The sequence below is a fragment of the Synchiropus splendidus genome, chromosome 1 (genome assembly GCF_027744825.2).
Source record: "Synchiropus splendidus isolate RoL2022-P1 chromosome 1, RoL_Sspl_1.0, whole genome shotgun sequence".
In the NCBI taxonomy this organism is placed as follows: Eukaryota; Metazoa; Chordata; class Actinopteri; order Syngnathiformes; family Callionymidae; genus Synchiropus; species Synchiropus splendidus.
The window spans coordinates 28706163-28734144 of NC_071334.1; the positions used below are offsets into that span (position 1 = coordinate 28706163).

At 41.6% G+C, this 27982-nt stretch overlaps 2 protein-coding genes across 10 annotated transcripts in view; both read left to right on the forward strand.

Moving 5' to 3' along the window:
• pald1a (phosphatase domain containing paladin 1a) overlaps positions 1-17628 on the forward strand; it is a 56468-nt gene extending 38840 nt beyond the window's left edge. For all 3 annotated transcript variants that reach the window (XM_053875186.1, XM_053875167.1, XM_053875177.1), the window contains 2 exons: positions 5680-5835; positions 16544-17628. In XM_053875186.1, the coding sequence (XP_053731161.1) occupies positions 5680-5835; positions 16544-16693 (306 nt within the window). In that variant the 3' untranslated portion in view covers positions 16694-17628. The remainder of the gene's footprint in view (positions 1-5679; positions 5836-16543) is intronic.
• Positions 17629-25801: 8173 nt separating this feature from the next.
• The window catches only part of LOC128769699 (A disintegrin and metalloproteinase with thrombospondin motifs 3), a 50465-nt gene continuing 48284 nt past the window's right edge, over positions 25802-27982 (forward strand). For 6 of the 7 annotated variants that reach the window (XM_053883640.1, XM_053883657.1, XM_053883673.1 and 3 more), the window contains exons 1-2: positions 25802-26260; positions 26508-26923. In XM_053883640.1, the coding sequence (XP_053739615.1) occupies positions 26182-26260; positions 26508-26923 (495 nt within the window). In that variant the 5' untranslated portion in view covers positions 25802-26181. The remainder of the gene's footprint in view (positions 26261-26507; positions 26924-27982) is intronic. The other variant, XM_053883683.1, reaches the window with a different exon arrangement.

The following is a 27982-nucleotide window of genomic DNA, read 5'->3' on the forward strand; positions in this document are numbered from 1 at the left end:
CAGGAGCAGTGGTGTAATTTCGGCTGCAGCTTTCGGGTGCATTTTTTATACTTTCACGGGTACTGTGCCGAAGCAGGGAAAAGACTGGCTGTATTGGGATCTGTAGAAGCCATTAGTGTAAAGCATCCTCTGTCTGCTTCTCGGCTTTTCTGCTTGCCTTAAAAAAGAGGCACCAACTTTATCCGTTAAGACCAGCTCTGGAGCTCAAAGTGTTATTTCACTGCACTGCTCCCAGCCGACTGGCTGGCTAACCCATGAAAATAGTAGCTCAATGGCATACGTTTCTGACATCTTCAGAGATAGTGAACTGTGGACTTCCCCAAATGTTCCCCAATATAATGTGTCTGAGGACTGAAATTGAACATTCATTCATTCCTAAAGTTTTTTAGGAACCAGATGCAACTCATTCTCTATCCTGAAATCATTTCTGTAAGAGGACCTGTCTGACTAAGTGAAGTAGACCAAAAGTTCCTCAGAAGCTAGATATGAAAATGACCAAAGAAATACATGAACAAACCAATATCAGTCTGGAAAAGGTTATGAAGCAATCTCTAAAGTTTGGGGATTTCAGCAGACCACAACTGGTGAAAACATGAACAGTGGTGAACCATCTCAGGACAGCGCAGCGATGACTTATCCATGAGCTCGCAAAACTACATTCAAAGAACTGTGAGCCTCAGTTAAGGTCAGTGTTATCACTCCACTACAAGAAAGGAAAGAAAAAGAGAAAAACGAACACCACTATCTAAAAAAAAATGTCATTTTACCCCCCAAAATATCTTGATGAACCACAAGACAACTCCATGGTATGATGAGACAGAAGTTGAACTCTGGGAAGGTGGAACTACGCTTGAGCGATAAGGTGAAAATATCACATCATGATTTTTTTTAAATCTTAAAATCAGGATTTTACATGGATTTTTTTGTAGACTTGTATGCACGTTTTTGCTCAGCGTGTCTAAACTGCTTATGTGTGTAAAACATCCTGAAATCTGGCAATTTTGGGCAAAGAACAGATTTTTGCCAACATGTCCAAAGAACATAAATGAAGCAAAGGTTAAATGGCCAACACATTGATAAAGTGCACTCTTGCAACATAAAAGATGACTTTCAATAAGCTTACTATATCAGTGAAGACGTGACTATTTGCTCTCATCGGCGCAGACATTCTAACTGGATGAAAGTGTACCAAAACATTCAATACCATGCAAACTTTTTTGATCAAAAAAGGATCAGACGGCGATATGTGGTTACCTGATGCTCAACAACTGTCAATAAAGGTTTAAAGTGAGACATTACGTATAGCTATTAGCTCCGTTAGCTCTGTTAACTGTGCGGCGCAAACATTGCCATTGTTCATCAGACAAGAAAACCTCCATAAGTTAAAAAAAAAAGGATATAAACACAACTGCTGCCAATGTTTAGTTTTGTGACATCGATTTATCCTCCTAACTTCATTACATCACTTTCCTGGCTGTCTGTGGATTCAAGTTTCAAGTGAAACTGTCGAGTTTTGTGCCGGATACGCAATTGTCACAGCTGTGCTTTAGCGTAAAGGGTGTTTTTCACCCTCCATATAGGTTTTTACATCAAAAAGTTACAGGATCTTCTTCCTGGCTGAGTGATCCAATGTACTTTGGGAAAAACTGAAGCTCAGTGGATTTAAAGCGACATGGAGCATCAGTCAGCCACTGGGATGCCTCTGAGAGCCGGCACAGACTGAAATTGAAGCGTTTCATCCTTGAGACTGTGGCATGGCAGGTTCACTCCCAGTAGAAACCAGACGTGAGAGTTGCGGTGGCGCGTCAGCGTGGATCTGTAGAATGGGAACAAGACAATCCAAATGATCCTCTCACTTTGGGCAATCGTCAACACGATCTAATATTGTCATGCCACACACGGGAAAGTCGCGTTCCACCTCATTTTTATGACCTTTTTTGTCATGTTTTGTTCATTTGATTTTTTCCTCTTATCATAAGATCATCATGATTTCCTGGCAGACTAGGAATGCAGACCAAAATTTCAAATGAACTTCATAAGTTTGCAAAAAGGATGACTTACTACTTAGTAGTGTCTTTTCTAAAAGACATCATTTGCATAGTTTGGGTATGCATCGATGGGGTGATATTCTTTTATATAAAATAAAAAGTATAAAATAATCATAAGTGACTAATGATTATTATTTTGTAAACTCTTAAAACTCCATTTTTCTGAATTTCAGTTTGTGAAGGACTTTGCAAGAGGTCCAATAAAAACCCTCACCCACAAGACCTATGCATGTCTGGTGAACCTTTTTACTTCCAACTGTGTTTTTTGTTTTTGTTTTAGGATCTCTATACGAGTACTTACTCTTGACCTCTGTACTGAAAATATATATTTATTGTGTCACCGCGCTGATGATTTACATCTTCAAAGCTGCAATCACAGCGGTTTGTGCATCTTAACTGAAGCAACTGAAAATCAGTCTGTGTTGGACGTTTTTGTTGTTTGAAGTCAAGGAGCCTCCTGTCCCCTTTCGACAGGTTGTGGTTTGGTTTAGGATTTGAGTGGGAGGCGTTCTCCCTGCTCTGATGAATGAGTGCTTGTGCTAACCTGGGTGGGAACGGCCAATATGGATTGGCCCCTTTACCCCGACAAACCTCATCAGCTGGTAATTGGCACCATATGTCAAAGCTGACTGAGCCCCTCCATAATGTGCCCTTCACCGTTCAGACCTCACTCAACTGCCCTACTCAAAGGTCAAATCCACTGGGGTTGTCAGACGCCCTCTGTTCCCTGGTTGCACCACGTGCTCTGTATTATATATTTAGTTCACAGCTGCCCCTGGATTACTCGTGAAGAATTCTTCTTCGAATCCAAGTTGGATTACTATCATGACTATTTCACATTAACCATCCTGCGCAAGAAACAGACAACTTACTACGACCAGTTTTTATTCAATGTTATTTTCTTGTAACTTAAACTGTGCTTGTTACAATCTCGCCTGCTATTTTACTTCTGTGAAAGAGTATAGTATTATTCTCAACTTTTTCTGGGAAATTTTCAGGCCATCATATACTACTGGATGCAGTTTTATTCACACTCAAATGTCACAGGATATCAGAATATTTGCTTGTTAAGATAGCTGTCGACGTGATGTTAAAATCTGTGGATTGGTGCGTTGCCGTTTCATGAGTCATGTAGCGGGATGGGAATCAAGAACCGTTTCTTATTTAAAATCAGTAAGGCTCCAATACGATGTGTTTCTTTTGGTTCCTGACCAACTCTCACTCGCCGCAGGATACGGCAAAAAAGCAGTCATTCACCGAATACGAATAGTGGTGTGTGACGCGATCAAACATCACGCAGCGTAGTCTGAAAGATGATTTTTTTGCTTCAAATGGACAACAGCGCCACAGAGGTGACAGGAGCTCTGCGAGACCGCAGATGAAATTCCGTTCTCGGAATCGCCATTGTGGGGGTCTTTCAACACAATCCACCTCTTCTGTGGTGACTGCACAGACTCTGCGGCCTGCTGCCGGTCGGCTGGTAAGCTAACAGGAGCGGTTCAACACAAGTTGAATTGTTTGACTTACTGACCTATGTCTCACATGTTTCCTCTTTATTTTATCATTTTATTGTTGTCCAAGTATCAAATGCAGCCAGAGCTTACCATCATAATGGCGACACTTTAGTGCAGTGATTTAAAATCTGTATATAGTGTTGGAGTTTTATTTTTTCAGTTTTGAAATTGCATATTTAAAGTCTTAGATTGGCCTTATAATAGCTGGTGTAGCACAGGTTGGACAGCCGACACTGACTTGTGTCATCATTTCTCAACTTTACAATATATAATAAATAAATAATCAGGGTGACTCACCATTTTAGGAGGATAAAATGATGTCATGATATTAAATAACGACAGTATGGATTACAGGTTTATATTTGTATTGAATCAGCAAACTTGTGCAACTTATAATATTTAAGTAGTCTCCCAGTCTCAAGTCAGACTGGTAACAAATTCAATTCAGCAAACATCTGACAGTTTCTATGTGTTTATATGAGTTTAAAAATAGGGTTTTTGAGACATAAAGGTGAGTAAGAAGAGGTTGCTCATTGACGTTGGTACTGAGAGATTGAGTCATAAACTGAGAAAAAAATATTCTGTTTTTGTTAAATTTGAATCCTTGTGAGAACAAGAACTTTTGTGTTGGAGAAAACTGCTATGACTTGCAATGGCGATTAATATGAAAAACTTTGGCAATGCAGGTGACTCATATCTGCCTGGTTATGCTGAGGCATTGCCTGTAATCAACCTTATATAATCCTTATATAGCTTTCATAAGTAATTGCTTGTACTAGCATTGTGACACTGGGCAGTGAACACTCTTGTCTTTGTTAAAAAAAGTCACATTGCTAATGTCTGAGTGTATTGCTTACTTAATGTCTCTACCGCTATTATTTTAGTATCAGGCCTGGCCACTTGCTGATGTGAGGCACGATTCTGCGCTGTGGAAGTGTGAGTTATGTAAGATAATCTGGTTTGAGTGAGTTCTACAGCGAGCTGGTGTGCAGATTACTACCATGCAGGGCGCATTTTTTAGTGCATGAAACTGAGTGGGGGGAAAAAAATATTCAGGGGTGAAGGGTATAAAGGGTGATCGGGTTCACCGGTGGTTACCTGAAATTCCTTTATTGCGAAAAAGAGAAAGCCAGAGGTGGTGTTTTTCCTCCGCATTCTTCTGCGAGACGATGAGCAGACGGCTGACTGGTCTGCTTTCTCGCTCTCAGCTGCAGATGCTTTGGAAAGCTTGAGTCCAACTACAGCTGCTTTGGAACCGACAGGAAAAGCCACTCATTCCACGACTCACTGTTGCGTCATTGTGCTTAAAATGAATCCACCATGATGGTTCTCCACGCTTTTTTTAAACGATCCCAGCTAGTTCGTAAAACGCCCATCACTCTCTCAGCAGGAATGAGAAGATTTTTAATGGCCTTTCCATATTTTCTAGAAACGTGAGCAGATACCATGACTACCACAAATCATTCATCAACTCCAAACCAGGCCGCCTGGAGAAAAGTGCTTATGCCAGCTCATTGAGCAGTGTTTTCTTGCCTGCCGATGGCATGCAGACTCCAAGGCAAACAAACACACAGCTGGTAGACAGACCTTCACACTTCACGCATGGATTTACTTTAGAAAAGAAACGGACCAGGAATGCGTCAGTGGTGTGACTCAATACAAAAATTTTGACTTGTTAACCTGTAATACAGTACAATGCATAGCAATGCAATGGCAGACGACTATTTGGTGTATTAATCATTTCATGAGGAGGTTTTGCATTTTCACTCTTCAATGCACAAATCCGGTGTAGATCATACATGATCCATCTGGCACAAGCACACTGAATACATTGCTCTCTCTTATGTGATGTCTCCACCAACAATCGAGTTTGTTGTCAATCAATAAATTCTGGTGTGATAGTCCATGTTCTTATGGGCTCAGCTCATGCAAGATGATGTACTTGAATGAAGTTATTATTGTGGAGAATGCACTAGTGTAGCTGGAGGGTGTCGTTTATTACCATTAGCACAATTTAAGAATCAGTGAAAGGGAAAAATAAATTGGATATTAATTAGATCTGGATTTGAAACTTGTAAGTGTAAAAAAACTGTGATTTTATTTTTGTCTTTTCTCAGATAAAAAGTGGAAAGTCAGAGAAGGACTGTGAGCAACTGCTGTTGAAGAGCCTGCAGTATTTGGAGCGCTACATTTACCTCATTCTCTTCAACACGTATCTGCATCTAGAGAAGAAAGACTCCTGGCAGCGACCCTTCGGACTCTGGATGGAACAGGTATTTGAACTTCTATCTTTCATACGTCCATCTATCCATCCAATATCATTTCAGAAATTACACGAAATTTTTATGCCATTCAATTGTGCTCAGTTTGAAATTGAAAACTTGTTGGAGGCCTGCTGTAAGCCCCACTTGTATTTCTAGCTCCCTGTTCTTGCTCTAGTTTGGTTGGGGCTCAAGTTCTTAACACGGTGAACTTCATAATATCAACCTGTTGTTGCTACATTAATCATTGCGCCAGCTGTGCTTTACAGCACAAAAAAAACAAAACAAAAAAACCCCCCAAAAGTTATGTGCATTCCAAGCAAATGAGCGGTGTGTAGGTGGCAATTCACACAAATACAGACCCACACACGGTTTATTATCAGGTCTGCCTGATGTGGTGTTTACAGATATGTTTGCAGAAAGCTGTTATCACAACACATTTTCCACATTTTTCCTTTAAGTGGTCGGCTAGTTTACACTGCTATGATCAGCTTAGAGGAGTTTGAAGTGTTGAGAGGTTTTCAAACGGTTCAAGGTGGAGAAGCAATGTACACAGCTCAATATTCAATTACATTTTAAATTAAGGATAAGGAACATATATTGCCATGAATAAACAACTTATTCATAAGTTAAACCTGACTGTTTAGCCCAGGAATGGTCACTGAAAGTTCGTGCTAAACAACACTGTAATTACTCTACTTACTTGCTTACCATAAGCAAGTAATTTTTTTTTTTTATTTCTAGTTTAAAGTGTGTTTTAAGTCTAAAGTGTGCTCAAATATATATGCTGACACAATTTATCAAGTCACTTATAACAGTTACCAGAATTTATGTTGACAAATCGGTGAAAGGTTATAGTACGAGTGTTGTAATACTCGAGATTGGTCTTGGTCTCGAGACTGGCTCTCAAAACCACTTTTTTGTGTCTTGGTTTGGAATGCATTTTCATTCGGTCTTGTCTCGGTCTCGGACTGGGCCAACTCAGCATTTCTATTCAAGAGTGGTCGAGACTGACAGAGATGAGTCATAATTGGTAAAAGAAGGATTCTGGGTTTTTGTTCAGTTTTGCTGTGTTTTTTTCTCAAAGTGGTTCACAAAAGGGCCACAATGGGTGAATGTTTTTGTTCTTAACTAGGGATGCTCTGATCGGGGTTTTTGCTGCTGATCACGATACCAATCAACCAGAGTGCTGATCACCACTGATCACCGATACCGATCACATGGGTTGACATTGAATTTGTAATGAAAATGATGAGACCGTGTACGTGACGTGTATTAATATACCTCTTCAAGAGAAACCTTGCAGAATGCAGCAACGATTATGTCAAAAGGACAAAAGAAAAACATTTAATTTGATTTGATTTGAGAGTCCATGAAATATTCACATACTACTTCAGAGACAGAGAGCACTGCATTTATGAACGTTTCCACTCCGGATTCAGGTGGCTGACGAATGCTGCACCCGACTCCAAAACGGCCAACGAATCCTGCTGTTCTGCATAAATAAAGGCTGCTCATCTAACTCTGTGAAATGAATAATTATTTCTTATCATTCTGAATGTCACACTCGCACCGGCGGGTGTTGCTAAGCGTCAGCTGCGCTAACAGCCTGCTGCGCTAACAGCCTGCTGCGCTAACAGCCTGCTGCTGCAGCGGTCTCACTTTCATGAGCCTGGAAAACTCTCTGCTTTAAATGGTGTGTTTAATTTGAAGGCGCTGTGCTGCACAGCATTTTCCTGTGCATGTGCTGCAGGATGCAGATTTTACATGACAGCAGACATGCTGCTGCCCAGTGAGTAGGGAGGAGGAGGCATTCACAGATCATGCTAAAACTAACTAAAGTGTCTGAAGGCTGTTGCTTGTCAGACTGGTGCTGCTTGTTTCAGCTGGCTCCTGATTGGTTAACCAATGTGTGGCTGCACCCACTGAAGCTCATTTGTGTGAACAGTTTGAGACTCCTTATGCGATAAGACATAACTGCATTATATCATCTCAGTGGTGAAGAGTGATGTCTGAGGTCAGAATAATTTTGCCAAATCTGAACTTATTCTTTGATGGAATCATGTCATGAGGAATGTTTACTATAGTGGTACACATCAAGAACTAGAGGAGTTTCGGTTTTGATGTTTTCTGTGATCATATTGAACATTGTCATAAATTGCTGACTATGGCTCTTTAGATGTTGTTATAATGTAGCTTGCTTGGTGACTGGTAGTTTCCTAAGAATAATGTTACAGCCACCCATGTGACCAGCAAGCCCCTTTAGGACAGTTAGGCGGAAATGCAGTTCTCATTCATTTTCATCGTAGCCAATGTGAACGCTCGTACTCAAGAGTGCAGGAATGGGAAACCCTGCCGAGAACCGAGGCTGTGATACTGAGAGGACAATGAAGTCATTCATTGCGTGCACCGCAGGTCTTTGACGTGTCAAACCTGAAGGTATGTTGTAAAGCATTTGATTTGATTTACAAAGTGTAGTCATGATATAGCCAAACAGATAAGCTGTGAGAATAACAAATGTGCTGCTGACCATGAGCTGTCGCACCAGGAAATCGCAATGTCGTGATCGCAAACATCTCCCTCGATCTATTTTGGACACTCTATATCCCGACCCTGTGTAACATGCTAAATCGCCAGTTACTGTTTTAATTTATTGTATGAATAAAACGGCTTCGTCAATCAAGCAACTATCAGTCTACTTTCAACTTCTTCAGCCTCTTGATTGTTTGAGGGTCCTAGACGTCCAATCCAGCCAAAATGACTGTGCTTGATGCCTGTATATGCAGGTGTATGTTATGACCTGTATTGACACTTATTGCTGTTGACTGTCCTCAATCCTTCTTCGCCCGTATGGACTGCGGGGTGGGCCCCAGGTTTGGTGACTGTTTGCAGTTCCACACAAAAATATTCTTGACCAGTGTTGAGCTGCTTTAAAGAAATATGAACCGATGTGTGCTGTGTAGGTATTCTTGGTTCTGTTGCTCAAACAATCAGAAATACATTGTTGAATTTCCTTACCATGGGACTATTAAGGGTTGTAAAATCTAAATAAATCATAAATGTACTATTAAGATGACAGTTTCCCCCATCAGCACTTCTGTAGAACTTATTGTACAGAGGGTGATGAGAGATGCTTCAGGGAGTAGATTTGGTTAAGACTCACCTGCTTCGGGTGACTTATCCGACGTCCTGTTTTCAACCCACTGGTGCGCACATTGAAGGCGTGACTCATGCCTGGTGGTTGTCATTAGAATGTGTTATCAATGTCAGTTTTTTTTCACCTTAACACGCGATTCCCTTCAAGATAGCTGGTGCCCAGGTAGCATTGTACATGACATAGTTTGGCCGTAATGCAATTCTTTACGAGCCAAGTTGAGACAAAAAAAAAAGTACTTTTCAGTCGTTTTTTTTTCATACTAAACGTAACACATTTCTGACAAGCATTACAGCCACACGAAAAGCAGCCGGCCGACGCTGAGCATGCACTCTCCACCATGTACAAGGCCTGTAAAAACAGCCATTATATTGTACTGTAGTTAACAGTCAACCGGTCCAATCGGTACAAATGTGAGGTAACGTAGCTGACATGGTTACTGAAAAATGGAACATCGCTGAGGTGCAGCAACTCATGATACATTCAGTCTATATAGTGATGTGCTTGCCTTTTTGGTCTCAAAAATTCTTACGCAGAGCTGTCTTCAACCCATGGCCCCCACTGTATTATCCACTGTCACCTGTCCTGAAAGTTGGACTGTCTTATTAAAGATTTTTGCACATTTTGGAAACTTGGGGAGCAATATGAGGGACGTTATTCCCCCTCTGATAACGATTAGATATCCCACTGCTGCTAAAACCAAGATTTATGCAGAATGTGCGGGACCCACTCTGATCGTGGCACTGCTGGACACACTTCACTCAGATATGAATAGAATGCAATTGATCGTCCTTCTCTTTGTTGGTCAGACTTCCTGTGGGAAACAAATTTCATTATGTAAGAATAGTTGAAATAGACACATATTACGGCTGGGTCTCACTAGGGCTTTTTCATCCATGCCATGCATTTGCGTCGGAGTATACCACGTACTCACTATGTGTTCGTGTTTTGTTTTCACTTTTATTTTGCTGACAAGCAGCTGCTTTTATTGATATAAACGTTTGTTTTTTTGTATTTTTCCGTTTGTTTTTCCATGAGCAACAGACTTCACTCATTATGTTTTCCGTAAAAACAAGCGGGAAAACCACCATAATTGTGTCCCCCGCATCCATTTGTTTCAATGTTTACATACATTTGAGCATGTCAGATTTCATCTTTCAAAAGAGATTATTATTCTGAAGACATGGTGGCTCTCATTTACGCTGTAGCTGTGCACCACAGTGGTTTACAGCAAAGTGTGGGCAATATGGCAAGAAATAGCATATCACATTTTGTTTTATATCACAATTTTACGTGTATCTCTGAAACTACTTTGCAAGTTTCTGCAGAGTGCAACCAAACCACTTCTGTATGTGAAAAATTATTTAGGAGACAGATTTTTCCCAAAGAACCTACATATATGAAATGGGAAACAACAACACTGTAACTGATCACAGAGCACTCTAGCAACATAAAGATGGCTTTCAATAAGACAGGTAATTCAATAAGACATCAGTGAAGGTATGACTATTTGCTTTCTTCGACACATCATTGTAACTGGGTTTAAGTGAACCAAAAACCCTCATTAGCTTTTTCGGAAAGGGTCAAATGAAAATGCAAACAATTTTGAACATGATTCAAAACATGTTCTACAAAGCAGACAGAATACCATCCCAGGAAAACCAGTCAACCTTTTTATAATTTTATTCTAGTTTTGCAGGGTTTATACATACATCTTTGGTCTCAAGTGAGACGTCAAGTTAGCCGTTAGTTTTGTCAGCACCGCAGGTCAGACAGTCTTTGGTGTTGCAGGTCAGACAAGGAACGTTCCATTGTTCTGCCGTTGCGGCGTATAATCGAGTTAGAGGTGTTTCTTACCTGCATGTTTGCTCCGACGACAAATGTGGCGGGGTGATGTGCACTTGTGCAGACTGTGCAAAGAGTCTGCACAGTGCGTCAGTATAGATCTATAGCTTATACAGTAGAACGAGATCCATACAATACTCCTCTTTTTGGCAGATCATTAACATGTTCAAATCGTTCACCATCCAATATGGTCATATCGCCCATCCCTATATGTAGTGGAGACCCTGATGTCCATTACCTCAATCCGGTGATACCCTTCCAACATACATAACACACAAAATCTACTGTCATTAGGCTTGATATTAGTATTTCACTTTCATGTTTTGCAAAATAGATGTATTTATTTATATGCTTATATTTATATTCTCACAAATTTAGTTGTATTTATGTTTTGCTTGAATTGTTGGATAATATGAGCTCTTTTTGTGTCCAAGTGGTGCTGTCACATCATCATTATTACTTTGATAAAATATATTATTAGTGTCTGGGTGTGTTTTAATCACTTCATATTCTCCAGGAGACGTGTTATGTCCTGGCATGAGGACTGAATGGCACAAATCAAATAGCCGACCAGTACAATCAGTAATGAGCAATGACCAGTGACCGTGTCAGGATGATTATTGACCTGCCTGAATGCCAGAGGCCAGATTCACTAATAACTTCATATATCCAGAGCGAAGTTACACAACTGGCCACATGTGAGACAAACAGAGTGTCCTGGACACACGGCATGTGTGTGTTTATTAGTTAGGTTTTTGAGCCATTCAGCGCTACGATTTTCTCAGAGGCACATTGGGAGAGCTTTTTGCTTCGATCTTCTACAGTACCTGAGATAAAAAATGCAGCAGAAAACAATATGGATGGCTAAACACTCCACCTTCAAACTTGAGGTTTCAAATTCTTCCAGTATTTGGCGATGACTTGTGAGTGATGCTTATTATGAAAAACAGTAGAAGATTCTTGATGATCCTGACCTGATCCACCATCTGGAAGCCACTAATCCGGACATTCTTACTGCTTAGGGATTTTTAATTAAAAGACGAATATGCAAAGTGAAGTGTTGTGCAGGCCAAGCTTTGCAAAAATGGCAGAGAAGCGAAGCGGAACCTGAAACCTTTTACCCTTTTACCACCCATTTTACGCAGAGTAAAGAAACAGCAACCATGCAGTTTGTGGTCAAGTTAGAGGAACATCAGCTCCAATTGAAGTTGCGCTGTTGGCCAGACTTGATCGGTCCTACTGTGACCGCTCCGACACTGTGTGAAGACTGGTGCGGCGCTGGTGACTTCAATAAAGCATTACTGAAGTGCTAAACTGAAAAGATATTGATTAAATCAGTACTTGATGCTTGTGTCAACTGATCTTGGCCATCCTATATCTTTATCTATATCTGGCATGCAATATTGAGATATGAAATTTTGTCCATACCATTCAGCCCCATTGCACATCCCAAATTTCTGGTTAGCATAGCCATCCTCCATCTTTTGCTTGTCACATATCTCTTTGGAAAAAGCTGGCCCTGCATCTTTCCATAGCTTTCAACCCCTAGTGCTGACCCAGAAGCTTACTGTTCTCCAAACCCCAACCTAATATTCCCTTTGACACTTGGACAATATCCATTCCATTTTTCCACTAATCCCCATCTTTTCAGAGCACTGATGCTGCAGGTCAACCCTTTATCCCGTATTGATCCAGAGACACTCGTCTTCTGTTGTTTTCCCACCACTACAATCTTCTTTTCATCCTCTGTTAAGAATTATTTGCCCCTTTGTGACATATTTTCCTCCCCCGCTGCAACAGAGCCCTACAGTATGTACCTTCTTCCTTCCACTTGTGGACATATTTCTATTCTTTGTGGTCTGCCACCAGCTATGTTTACCTTCCTATTCAAAACCGTCTGGGTAAAAAAATTAAAAATATAAAAAACTTTTCAAGTTGACCTTTTTTTTTTTTAATCAAGCCGTTTTTTTTTTGTTTTTTTTTGTTCTAACATGTCATGTCAAATCCTAAATGTATTATGTACAGATGAGTGAAAAGTCTGTCCTTATCAAATGCGTGGGCTGGTATTTTGTTTTGTTGCCCACATGTCATTAAGCTTGCACAGTTGGAGTCCGACTAATTAAAGCGAAACATCTGAGACTTTACTTGTATTTGAAGCCCATTTTTGCTTGTACAAAAAGCAGCAACCTGGCGACTTGTGTGGGCGCCTGCAGCTGTTGATGTGACAGAGTCAGCTCTTGCTCTTCATGCTTTTAGCATGAAAGACCTACAGACTGTGGTCTCGCTCGTCTTCACATGGCCGAAGCTTCAAGCCGTCTCTGCATGGGGGACGTAGACGGTTAGTATCTGAACCGTTTTCCCAGCTGTGATGTCCCCTCAGATCTTTACTTCCGCCAAGGGGGTGATTTTTTTTGCCGGCTCTAGTCTGTTAGACTTTGAGGAACTTGACAAGTTAGCAACATATGTCAATGAAATTTTCAGGAAATGTGATGTGATGAGGGACTGTTCTGAATTTCCATCTGGAACTCAATGTTAAAAAAAATTGTGGTACTGGGCTGAGTTGTGAGCCATTCGACCAAACATGGTGGCATCTGCCTTGGACCAACTCAAAGCTAAAACATTTCAGGCACCTGTGAAATGGATCACACTGTAAGAAGTCCAGCCCTTTTAGCAGGTTGGATGGTGACTTGGTATCAAACTCAAGTGTTATGTGCCCCACCTATTCTCCTCCCCACTAGTCCCTCAGTCCCAGTGCATTGGGAATGAAGTTTGATGATTCACAACTCTAGATGCATTGCAACAAGGAGAGTCTGAATAAAGTGGGTTGGACTTTGATCACCCACCCTAGTTTTAAGAACATACACACAAGAACATTTTGAATCTCGCCTCGACTGTCATTCTCTGGCCCGTATACAAATGTAATACAAATGTAGTAGATGACCCCTGCTGGAGCGTAGTCAACTCACTACATTTTGTTCTTTCTTTTGTGAGCCACAGTCAATGGCTACGGTTCCAGAGAACACTGCTACTGCTTCCTGGCTTCAAAACGTCATGTTATTGCTGATTGGAATATATATATTTAGGCTTTTCTAACCAGTTGTCTTCAGGTGTGAACATATATGGAGTTTTTTTTGGCTTTTCAAGCAAGTATTTTGAACCGACTGACTCTGAAAATTGGTTTACATCAACACCGTGAAGACATGAGCTCCAAAACTATTTGGCCTCCTCATGTTTTGTCCGTGTATGTTTGGGCTGTTTAGACAGCTGTCCAGCGGAGTGGATGAGTCAGGTTAGCGCGTTAGCAACCTCAACACACTAACTGACTAATAGAGCCGCTGAACTCATTTGTTCCCTACTATGCGGTCAGACTGGAGGTCTTCCAGGAACACACAGCAAACATCCCAACAAGCATCTGGAACTCACTTCCCACACAAGCATCATCGGACTGAGGCAAACACCCAGCTGGTCTGCTATCTCTGCTTGAAGCTATTCAGACCAGTTTTATCCCAATGTTCGACTCAAACTCTGCAACCTTGAATGGGACAATTCAAGTCGCCATGACCGTGTAATGACTGACTTGTTCGACAGCATTTGTTCTGATATGCTGATGACTAAGAGACATGTCATTTTGTGAAAAGTCTTTTCACAAAATGACAGCATTAAAGCAATTTAACTAAGTATAAAGCAACTTTATGCAAGTAAAGGAGACCTGTCAGATGAAATAGTCAGTATTTTAGAGAGACTGTTACAAAACAGCGCTTCATTGTGTTTTATTTTGATGGACACAAAGAACACAATTGGAGCATTTATGAGTGTTTTTCAGTGGTTAAAATAAATGTTATCCGTATTGTCAATTATATTGAAGTTTTTTTTTTTTCTAATTCGGAATTCATCTTTAATACTAAATCTGGGAATTAAACGTGGTGATTTAGCAACTTAAAACTGCTGAGTCATTCAGTAAACATGAAGGGTAAACAGATGTGTCACTACCTGTCAGTTTGTTCGTGTTTAACTTTATGGCCACATGTTTCTAGTTGTCCACACAGTGCGTGTGACTGGAGGGTTCACACTGACGCCCTTGTCTAAGTCAGATATCTCTCCCCATGATGTGTTCCGTCCAAGTAATAACTCGGCTGCGTTCAGTGTTTACTTGGTGTTGCTCCAAAACCAACTTTGCCTCTCAGGTTTTTTTTTTTTTTTTTCAACTAAACTTGATATTGCTTATAAAATGCATCTCTACTCATTTTCACATTGCAGCCAGGTGTTTTCGTCAAGGTAGGGACAAAGTCATGCACTTCTTTTGACTTACTTGCAAGTGATATTGGACTTCTGTCCTTTGTGGGAAGTACATAGTTTGGCAACATGCTGTGAATGTTTGCTCTCACTGTAAAACTTTGTGAAGATGAATAGCAGAAAACACGTCTGATGTCTTAACAAATTGGCATGTTGGCAGTGAATGAATGCTGTTGGAAACCAGACAAGCTGATTTTTTTGGCAGACCTTGTTGAAAATTTAGTTCGGTCCTCAAAAAACAAAAACAAAAGAAAAATTGATAAAACTTTGGTTGTAAAACTGGGTTGTTTATGAGGAAGGGCCTCAGCAATGCAGCTAGTTTTCTAGAAGACTAGAAAATTAGCTGTTTCTAGCTCTGCAAAAACGTTGACGTCAACGACGTTAAGGCTGTTTGATATGTTGACGCGTCTCTCAGCGGCTTCGTGCAGGACCTTGGAGTGTCATCAGTTGTGATAGTAGATGGTCACCTAGACCAGTTGGTTTCCTCTTCGCTCATCCTGGACTCTGTGTGAGTGTTCACCTCGACCATGGTAAAAATGGATGAGCGCATGGCTCCTATGAATCTGTTGTGGTTTCCACTGATCAAGAATATCAATCACTGACGCTTAAACAAGCCAGTTTGCTAGAGAAAACCGACTCATATCATCTTGGCATGACATAAGTTGCGTTGAGTCCATGTGAGGTTACACACTGGTCTGAGGAGCGCCGTCGCTCTACATGTGTCGAGATGTTCTTTTGCTCCCTCAGCTCATAGCTTTGTCCACATTAGCACGTGACAAAATCACATCAGCAGGAGGAGCATTTTCAGTAGGCGAAACACAATCCATGTCAAGGTGATGTTATCTTGCTAACACCGTAGAACACTGTTATAGGGCCCCTTTAAAACTAACTGCGGACTTGGTGACTACTTTGACTTTACCGTAACCTAGACACTGTAAACATGGCCTCCATTCCTAGGTTTGATATTGGAAAGCTGTTTGCAGGTGAAATGTTTTCAAAATAAGCCCAGCTTACTTATTACATCACTTACAGCAGGATGATCATGATGGATGACAAACCTGAACAATTGACATTTCAACGTAGGGTATCATACGTAGAGTTTTGATTCACTTGCTGTCTTACCTTGTCATTTAAGACCTTCAGTTCTGGGTTATGTTTGCCTCCTGCTTTTAGTCCACTAAAAAGGAACTCATCAATGCTGCAGCTTGTTATTGAGGCAGAGGCACTATCGATGCCACCCACTCGAGGGCAGTACCCAAAGAAGCCAGGGACTTCTTTCTACTTTGAGACCAGTTTTTGCGGGTTTTCATTTTTTCATCTCCCACACCAGATGCTTCTTGCTGAGGGTAGAGAGAGAGTGAGCCGGTCATATGAGAAACTCAGGGGGGAAAAAAACAAAACCAAAAAACTTTCTATTCTCTGTTTTAGGTTGCTGCCAGTGCCGGAGTTTATGACATCCTCAACCAGCTGGACTTTTCCGAGTTCAAGGCCCCGAGGGACTCGTCTCTGGCCCGACTGCGCTTCCGCTGGCAGAGACAGAGAGTTCAGTCACTTCCTTACCGGGGAGAGTTCATCTGAACCCAAATCTCTGTGCCTCGACCTGAACTGTACTGTGCTTTTTATAATGAATCACCCTGTTTTTATTTCTGAATTGTTGATGCTAGCACCAACCATTGCCTTGGCACAGATGCTGTTTTAATGTTCTTAGTGCCTTTTTTTTCTTTTCTAAATACTAGTCGTTTCATAGTACTAATATTTGTGTTCTCTTTTTGCCCTTGGTGATTATACATAAAAAACTATTTTGACTTTTGTTTGGATTATGCTAGAGTTGTTTTGTCTTATTTAGTGCAGAATTCAGTTTTGTTGTTTTTGTCACCACATAGCTAGGCTCTTTCTCTTTGGTACATCACAATAGAACTGTTTGATACCTTTTAGTTTCATTTTAATTTTCACTTTGTTTTTGTAGGTTCGATATAGTTCTTTGCATTATGAATCAAGCTTTGGAAATTAACAAAATGTGGGATAAAAATGCATATAATTGCCTTCCTGCCGCGATAATTGTAATGACAGTAAAAGTTGTCTTTTTTGTTTGCTTGTTTCTTTTAATCTGTCTGGAATGAGCAAGTCTTTTTTATTTTTTTATCAAAGCTTATTTTGCAACAATCAAGAACATCAAAGTGACAAGTAGAAATGACTGTTATGCTGTTAAATATGTGTTGCACTACAGGCAGCCTGCACACATGCACAGTCTCTTACGGCCCTTCTGCCTATACATCTGAAAGCAGAAGGTATCTGTATTTAATGCCTTCATCTTTTCTATTCCAAATGATCCTGATTTGTTCATCTTTTTTTGTACTTTTTTTTTTTTTTTTAATCCTGGCTTTTTTACCACAACAATTCTACCTACCACTTGAAAGATGACAGTTTAGAGTCACAAGAACACACATTGCAATAAAAGCTTAATCATTCATTCTTTTGTACTGCCCTGTAATAAATCCTCACTTTAACATCCAGACTATCTCTTCCTTGTTGTTTGAGTGTCAGCTGAGACGAAAACTGATCCATCTGGATTTGGAAGAGTTTATTCAACCGGGGACATTTTGCACACAACTCTGCTTTGTTTCACAAAGGAGTCCATTCCGGTGCCAAATAATTGTCTCTTCCCTTCTCGGCATCCTGCCTTTTTCCTCTCTCTTTTATCAAGGCTGTTCCATGTCCACTGAGGAGCCACTTGAATGTCTAACTGGCCCCTTTTATCTGTTGAGTTCAGCACTGTTGAGGACCAACGTTTGTGCTTAGCACTTGAATCGTGCAGACGAAGTTTATCAAGTTTGAAATTGACATAAACTCAATATGCAATTTGAAAGATGAAAAACGGTTTTCATTCTGTATAAAAAAATGAAAACAGTGCAATTTTGTTTCCACACGTGAACACAAAATACATTGTGATGCACACAAGTACGATGTCGTAACTGGGTCAAACACCAACGGCAACTTGCGACGTAACTGGACTCTGTAAAGAAGCATGGCTGAATGCAAGGGAGCAGGGGAAGGCAGAAGAAATATCAAACTAGAAATGAGCGATATGCCAGAGTGATTTGCGCTCGTGCTGGCCTTTATTATCACCATCCATTTTATTTTACATTTTCATCTGTCCTCTCATTATAGTAATTATTGGCCCAATTTTAATCTCAGTGACAATGAGACGTTGGAGTTGTGAGTACACACAATTTATAAGTTGTTTTTAAACATAATCATTTCATGTGTTAGTTGTAGCACATCATGAATGTCATTTTTACTGTGGTTTTCACAATTCACTCGGGATTGTTTTGTTGAGATGCAAACAGAAAACAATGTATGCTTTATAACCTGCTGTACAAATGTTGCTGTTTAGATGTAGGCTTTTCGATGAAGTAGCTGCTTGACGCCACAGTGTGTTATGAAGCATCGCAGTTGTCACAGATGCATCCAAGACTGTTTTGGTGACTGGTGCAGAAACCGTCTGAACTCCTGAATGAACTGCAGCGAGTGGAAGGTTTGCTAAGGGGCCACTCCACCGTTTGGCGGACACCAAAGCCAACTGAGTTCAGGAACAAGTACTGACCGACATTTACACAAAACAGATGGGTCATTGTGAAGCCAAAGTCGTAAGATATTCCATATAACGTAATAAAGAGCTTAGGCAGATCAAAAGACTAATCACAGCTGCCTTTTGATGTGGACAGGTAGGGGCTTAATTAAAAAATTGTCTCAAGAATGGAGGCTGTGTGGAGGATAAAAGGCCGCCAGATCAGTGGATCCTGCCGCTCGGCTTTGAGAATCTGATATCTAAGATTGCTTCCCGGCTAGTAAGTGCATAGCCAGCTTATCTCTGCGGAAGTTGTTACGGCGTTATCACGCTGTGGCTTTCCTGGATTATTGCAAATGGAAACCAAGTGGAGCCGCTTTTGTTCGGTGGCTCCGCCTCCTTTCTGGATCACTGCAATTTCTGCCTGCTTCTTTTAATGCGCCAACAAACAGAAGATGCTGGCGTGTTGTTTTGCATTTCATATCATCTGTGTGGGCAGTCATTGAAGCATGTCATCAGATATCATGAGTTGGAAGTAGAATAGACCACATCTCTCTTCACGTGTTGCTTTTACTGTAGAAAAAAAACAGACAAAATGACCGCTTTCAAGACAAATGACAAAATGACTTTTATGTCATACCTTTCCTCGACTTGTTTCCGAATGAATTCAATGGCGCACTCCACTCCACTGAAGTCATATCATAGAGACGTTTCTGAACACTGCTTAAGCAAAGGCTTGTGACTGTAACGCTGGGGGACCTAGATCTGAGAGTTCACCCAGTATATCAGCAGTAATCCATGCTTTACTACACAAACATGTATGCATTCAATCCTTCAAAAGTCTGTTAATCCTTGAATCCTTTTTAAATGACTGAACGCATGAAACTTCTTTTGAATTGTGTGAGGATGTTGATGAACCGACAGGTCATAGCGTTGTAGATTACATTCGGTTTTGTGATCTCCATTCCATCCAAAGTCGATTTACCAAACCCAGTGACAAACCTGAAGGCACCGGTTGTCCAGGTTTGAGCTGCCAAACTAAAAGGGAGATCAGCCTGAGCTTGTGTTTGAGGATGTAAAAAGCGTCCATCAATGGATCACAGCTAACATGATTCGTGACTGCATTTGAAACATAGTGTCAGTGCTCCCACTTCTCCTCAGTGGAGATGATAACATGGGCTGTGGGTGTGCAATGTCAACACAGACCACAATTTGTCTGACTGGGAGGTGGTCTGGTGTGGAGGTCAGTATGGTGCGGGCTCCACAGGGCACACTACTATTACCATTCATCTTCACTTTGCGCACCACAGACTTATACCAACAACACAAGGGTCTGGATTCCTCCTCCTTCCTTTTATCCGGTGTATTAGAGAGGGTGACAAGGGGGAATGTAGAGCTCTAGTACATGAGTTTGTTTGTCATTAGAAAGAGTAGAACATGTTTGCAGACAATATCTATTTACTGTGTTGGATGAATCAGAGGAGGTCACAAATCACATACAAGTGACTTCCTTCATGAAGCTTAAAACCATGAACAGCCAGAACCAACTCAAGTCAAATAAAGCAGCGCAACACTGGGGATAGATGTCTTCATGTGGTCTCCTCAGCCATCACATGGAGACCACTATTAGTCCAGCAAGCAGGTGGTCTGTCTCAAATGAAGGTCAGTATAGTGGCGGCTCCCTGTAAGGATAGTGTTCCCACCTTTCATCTTGACTTTGTATGACACAGACTTTCAGCCTAACAGTCATGGTTGTTCATTGCTCTGGTACCTGACTGTGAAGTAAGACTCTTCAAGGCTAGAGAGCTGGCGATCAGTTTAAGTGCGAACAAAAGATCCAACTTGGCAAACACGACCCATCAGATGGGAGGTTGTTGAGGAGGTACACGCCTATGAGTATCAGTCTGTCCGTCTGTCTCAGTCGCTCAGTGATTCAGGCGTCACAATGGCTTCTTCCATGAAAGTTCAGCTCAACTGTGAACCTATACAATGGGCGCTGAAGGTTTGATAATCTCAAACATCAGACAATGTACTTGTGCAATCCCTGAACGCCTGAATGTATCAATTTCTAAGGTGAAAGAACAACAGAGAGGACACGAGGCAATTGGCTTCCTTCGTCAGCCAGCAGAACAGCTATTACCAAGCAAACATTGCGCACCATCACTGACGTGCATTCTATTGACAGACGTGAAACAAAACATGAGCTCTTTCAACAACAGGTTTCTAAAGTGCATATAACCTTGAAGAAGCTTTAACCATAATGGAACCACTCTTAGCCAAGATGATTTCCCCCCACTATCTAGTCCCGATGAAGTCATAATAGTCAGGTCTGCCACGGAACATGTGATGAATGCTGTCTTGTTTTTAGCCTCTTTATCACGGGGTGGCATTAGTTTGATCACCAGAAATGAAGCACTATTTCAGTGCGACTAGGTGAGGCAGCAACATAGGCCAAATAAAGAAAGATATAAAGCAAGCTACTGTAATGGTGATGGACCTAACAAGAGTCTGTTCAGTTTTAGCAAGCTGCCAACCAGACATAAAGGCTGAGATTAGATAATACTGCTGCGCCCTGCCTTTGAAATACGTTCCAAATTTGTTAAGGTACTCGCATATGTGTAACTCTAGCTAGCGGTTCTGAAGGATTACCCCGGACAAAGGGCTGCTTTGAAAGTAAACAGCATGAGAGGATGTTATGAACTGGAGGTGAAAAAGCTCCACTTTTGAAGTGACAGTTATTTGCTGACATGGCTTTGACTCATCTGTGGATTTCAAACACCTGAAGTGCACTGACTGAGATTGAGCAGATAATAAGGCGGTGTGAGACGGCCAACATCTAGAAACAGGTAGCAGAGCAATAAACAAAAGATCCCTGGATGGCTCACCATCGCACGCCTCACTGATCAAGGTTATGTCTGTCGCATGGAAAGACTTTGTAATAAATGCACTTTACCAACAGACTTATGGGAGATACTTTTTCATTGGTGACTTAAAGGATATTTGAAGATTTATGTTTTTGATATATTGTTTTTGTTATCAGAATTCCTTTCTGTGGCAGTGACAAACTATATGATCTTACTGTATGTCCGCCACAGTTGTCTCTACCTGCCACATTGGAAAGAAGACTCAACAATCCAAATATGGTGACTTCAGTGTATTTTGGGGAGTCAGGGCCCTCGGAGAACCAAAGGTCTTTGCGTAGGTGTCAAGGCAATCTCTCAAGCATCTGCAGTTTGTGAGAGAACTTACAGGTCCATTTCCCTCCCAAACAAAACCAGTGGTCACTGGAGTGGCTTCTTGTGGTGTTCTCATCCCTCTCGTGCTTTAAATATATTCTTATATTCAAGTATATTTAAAGATTTGATGCTACGATTCACAGATGGCAGAACTCGAAAGTTGCAACACATCAGATTAGATTTAAAAATAAATGTAAATGAGTCCAAATCTGACTTCACAAAACCAGGTAATCCACAAGGAGTCCAGAAACATCCAAATAAATCTGAACCGGAACAGTCATGAAACAAGAAGAGACAGAGACAGACAGGAACAGGATGCAGGTCAAAATAAAAGCAGGACATGACAGATATATGACAAAAGAGACTGCTGACCGCACTAAATTCTGATTTCACCCAATGTGTCTTCCCTCGACTTCACATCAAAAAGGTTGTTGGTCAACTTCAGCTTAAGTTTAATAATTCAAAACAAAGATGTCCTCTCGCACAGATTCATCCATTGACCAAAGAACAGTCATGAAAGGTGCAGATTATGACTGGTTCCGACCAACCAGTCGTAAGTCAGATTGGACGTACGTCTAATGCCAAATGTCAAAATAGCCAAGCGAGGGTTATAGGTACTACTGTAGTGGTAGATGGCTGTGTGAGAGTGAGATGCTGGAATAAGGTGCTGCCGTAACTGTCATACACGATGCCGGGCTGCGGTGCCAGACATAGAATAATAAAAAAAAAAAAACATCTGCTGGCCGTGGTCGTAAGTACGGGTGGACGTAAGTCGAGCAGGTCGTAAGTCGGATGTTACTCGTATGTACCTCAGAAATAAGAGATATTACAGCCTTTCCGACATTAAATTCCATGGCATACCTATGACAATATGACCTCCTTCAGATTTATATAAGTTTTTAGGTACAGTAGCAGTATTTTAAAAAGAAAGGGAAATAAAATCTGTGTTATTCTTTCTGCATTTATTTCAGTTTTAAGCTACTTTTTAAGCTATTAAGCTTTCTCTAATGTTCCATCCATCCATTTTTCTGCACTGATCGAAGATTGGTTTGCAGGGGACAGCAGCCAGGGCAAAGGCCAAACTTTCATAGACACTCCAAGTACTGGTACTCAGTCTGCACCAGGGTCTCGCCCAAGTTCACAATCCCTGCAGTACCTCACCAGAGAGACGTTCATGTGGCCCCTGTACCTGTATTGGAGACACCCAAAGAAGGCTACTCATATATATCAGCCACTTATGTGGGAGGTCACGGTCCTTCAGACACCACACAAATCTCTTAGCCATAGGCTGGAACTCAAGAGCTTTGCCTTTTGGTTCTTTCCTAGCCACATATTTCCAGGATCATCCAGTTCATTGGCCCATGTCTTGCATTCTCTTCTCCTACCAATGAGCTTGATCCCTTACTTTTGTACGGCAGTTTATGTAGTCAGTTTGAGCGAAATGCATGTGATGTTTTTGAAAGTCATTTAGATTTTATATTGTGCAATAATATTGATTCATTATGTGAAAAGCTTGACCCATCACGAGCCATGCCTGTGAAGGACATTGTGGCGCTTTAAAAGAGAGCCAGACTGAAGAGAAGATCCCTGTCGAGGCTCGAGTGAGACTCCCACGCTTATTACAGTCTAATCACATTTTCACAAGAACCGTCAAGTGAAACTCACTAAGCCTAACCAGGGTCATAACTCAGCAATCATTGGACCTCGCTCTCTTTTTCCATGCACACAGCACATGAGGAGCACAATTCTTCCAAGTCACTGGTTTGTAGCCACCACAGACACTCTTCCCTGGAGCTGCCAGGCAGTCCAGCAGCTGCTTTGCATCTTGGAGATGAAAAGTCACATATTTTCTCAGCACGCTGGCATGACAAGACCACATTACAGCATATCACGGAGAGCCATCCAAAATCTCTCTGTGCTGGAAATCTGTCGAGTAAAAGAGAGTGATTCTTCCAAAGCCCCTGCCTCGCTAGCTTCTGTTCACTTTTCCACCTCTGAAAGTCTACTATGATGTCCATGAACACATCAGCCATGTGTTTATAGTCCTGTAAGTCACATTTCAAATGAAGGAAAAGCGTTTTGCTGTGCTGCACCTAGGACACAGTGTTCTAATCCCAGCGCTGTAGTACAAAATTGTTCTGGTGTGTGGAATCAACCGCAAACTCTGAGTGGAGCTTTTCATTTCAGTGGGGAAAAACAAGGCTTCTAATTGAATACTGCGCTATATTGTGGAATCCTGGCTTTTGGAACACATGCAAAACTGAACTGTATGGATGGAAAAAGAGCATAAAACTTCTTAAAAGGCAGTTAATGGTTTCCATCCTCACATGGTGGTTAGTTTCCATCTTTTATTAGAGCAGCGTGCTTCATCCAGTCCTCCTGTTGCCACCCTCAAGGAGTGACGCTGCTTAAAACCCCACACCTGCTCAACGTTGAACATCCTGAAAGTCATTTGGAGAGTACAGGCCCCGTGCGGAGTGGGGGTGGGGGCGGGCAGGTTTGGAGAAAGAACGTCTTGTCTAGACACCTTTTTTGTTATTTTGGTTTTTTTTTTTAAAAACAGAAAATACCCAACGTCAAAACTCACGTCCCCTCCCCCGACTCTGCTCTTCCTCTGAGAAGGATTCCAGAGCTGTTGGTTCAGTCGCGGCGTGGTCATGTCTAGCTGAATCCCTACTCCAAAGAGTTCGCTGAGGCCAAAAAAAAAAAAACTCACTGGCTGCTTGAGCAGTCATCCAAAGTTTTCACAGGCTGTCATTCCACAGATGAAATCTGCTGTTCAGTTTTCACACCTTCTCAGCTATTAATGATGGTGTTGGGTGGGTTCCCTGCCTAGAAAGTGAGCATATGCTCACAGTGACCTCTGCAGGATTATGACTTCTGAATAGCTACAATGAGCAGAGTCCTTGAAAACCTAAAGCAGATATGAACTGGGGCGAGTTTAAGCAGTATGCACAAACTATTTTGATTGGTTTGGGAGTACAAATACCTTTGTTAGGGATGGCTTAAGTCCACTGTAGTGAACATGTTTTCCCAGGTCATGTAGGGTGGACACACAAGAGCAGGTGCTGATGATGACGCCAATATAAAGTATAACAGCTCTGTCTTCGACGAAGCTCGGGCCACTATTGATTTAGGATTAACTTCCGTACCAGGTCAATGAATCCAAACAAACCACAACCCAGAGTTTGGACTTGCAAAAAATGTTTCCTTCATCTCTGATCTAACAGTGATCTGAATTACTTTCAGCGCGTGTTCTTCTTTGAATAAATATTTGCCATACATACTAAGCAGTAATTATACAAAGCAGCAAAACTATCCAGTGGAGTAAACTGTCAACACAATGCCAACACAGGTTACTTACTCACTGGCTTCAGAACTTCATTAATGCATTGGTGTTGCGGTGTTTTCTCTTTTACTGCTCAAGTATTTTCCACCAACACGTGCCCTCAACTATTCCCCCACATTATCATTTGAAGTATTCAAACTTTGAGTGAGATTGTGTGCTGAAGAGCATATTATATTTTAAAAAAAAAGCTGATTTATTTATTTGCTTTCACCTTTGTTTTTATGTTTTATTTATTTATTTTTTTGTCGGAGCAAACTGTTCGTAAAAATATATATGTTTCCATGCATTATATATATATATATATATATATATATATATATATATATATATATATATATATATATATATTTTTTTTTTTTTTTTTTTTCTAAAAAATGCCATTTATGAAGTTCATTAGAAACATTTTTTGACGAACTTGTTTCAACTTTTATTTTTGACGGCGGTGACGCGCTGGTGTTAGCGGAGGGCTGGCGCTCCCAGTGTCGGCTGCTGGGGCTTCCAGTGACGGCTCCGCTGTGCTGGACTGGGCGGCAGATGTGGCTCCACCGGGAATCTCTTATCTGAACTCTTCCGACTTTTTTCCCCCCGCTCACTGAACCACCTCCTCTTTCCTCTCTTCCCTTTGTGAAAGGTTATCCGGGAAGGTAAAAGAAGACGACCAAAGTTATTAGCTCTTCAAACCGCCCCGGCTTGTACCGGGCAGTTGTCGTCATCAGCACCCCAGATTTCCCCCTCGGCTCTCTAAATGGATGAGGCAGACTCGGTCTCTGCAGTTCAGCACGGGCCAAAAGATTGGAAACAAGTTCGGAGTTGAGAGGGAAGAAATGCCTACCAGCTGGCCCGCAGGAGTTTGACTCTGACGGCTTTGTGCTCCAGCAGCTTCTCTTCCCAGCTCCTCACAGACGCGCTCGCTATGGATTGTATCTATTTATTCATATGCCTCTCGCTCTGTCACGCGTTTGTGGATCATATTTTTGCTGCAGAAAGCCATGGTAAGTGCTCTCTAAGTTATGCACAGTAAGTCCAATTGAGTGTATGTTCCGTGTGTATGAGTCCAGTCAGAAACAGGGTCTGACAGCTTCACTGCCCTGTTTGGATGAATTCAATAACGCTGGATTTAGTTGCACTGGACAATTCAAGGGACAAATTCTATGCTTATTGAACCATTCTCTAATTTGCTTTTATAAGTTCTGAATATCTGTGGAAGTGACTCTCACTTGACATTGTCTGTCCCATCAGAAAAACTCTCTGGAAAATTAAGTGAATATGGTCTTATCGTGCCATTCAGCACAGACTCCCATGGCCGGTACATTTCTCACGTGGTGTCCTCGGGAAGCGGAAGTGAGGGTGCAGACGTTGGTGGTGGCGCCCGGGCTTTCGCCGGCAAGAGAAGGGTTCCTCGGGATGCCCCGGAGATCCCCGTGGTCAAACCTTCTGCCAATCAGCACTTGTTTTTCAACGTCACTGTATTTGGGAAAGAACTGCACCTCCGCCTCAGGGCCAACCGGAGGCTGGTGGCACCAGGAGCCTTGGTGGAATGGCAGGAGGACTTTCAGGAGAAGGCCAAGGAGCGTATTCACAGGAACTGTGTTTTCACTGGGGATGTGAGCGACATGCCAGAAGCTACGGTGGCGATCAGCAACTGTGACGGCCTGGTAAGTTCATGAATGCCACACGTCTGGTGCCTTCATGTTGGAGGGGCTGTTGCTAAATGTGCTGCCAGTCAATACACCGAGTTACCGAAGCAAACATCAGCCCGTCAACTCATCTTCTGCCCTGCCAAAGTGCATCATAGCGTACATTTCTGTCCAACTACAATCCCCCCAGAATTGGCGCTAACCCTGGAGAAGTCTCCAGCACAAATGACTGCCTCGACTGAAGATGTAGATGTAGAGACTCACTTAATGGCTGGAACATCTCTATAATGATCCCAATCTTAGAATAAGCTTGAAGACGCATCATTCTATAGAGCTGTGGCTATCTCCCTCTCTGTGATTTGCGCTGAAGCAGATTGTGCTAACCCTCTACCTTCCTCAACATTTGTGGACAGTGGGAAAATATTCCTTCATGACCTTCACATGAATTTAGCAGGAGCTGATTCTGACCTGGAATCATGCAAAATGGCAAGAAAAAAACCTAAACCTTTTATAACACTGATAAAGGAGACCTATGCTGGTGCTTTAAATGACTTTTAAATGATATTGGACCCCAATGGAACACTGGAGCACAGTAGCACTGGAGCCCCGCCCATCGAAACCTCCCGTTTAACAGGAGCTCTCCCCAAACGCAGCATATGTGCTGATGGCGTCTGTCATGAAAACCGTTCAGTAAGAATAGCTTTCAAAAGTACTGACCTTTTTTGTTCTTGGAACTACTTTGGTCTTAGAACCATCCTCCCAACAGAGTACACATTCTCTCAGACAGAAGACGAGGAGCGGTGTTGTCACCGCAGTGTTTCAGGAGACTAATAATATACCAACTTATAATCGTGAGCGAGGAGGCACCGTTACTAGAATCTGTCTCCAAATTCTGAACTAACTTACATCACGTGTTGGTCACTTATCTGTTCCAATACAGACGACATGTCTGAACACTGCGTGACTCCATCTAACAGGGAGGTATATAATCCTCTTTCAGATTAGAGAAAGGGAGTGCTGATCAAACATTAGTCTTCTAGTGTTGGTTGTAGAATGTGTTATTTCTAGCATCAAAAT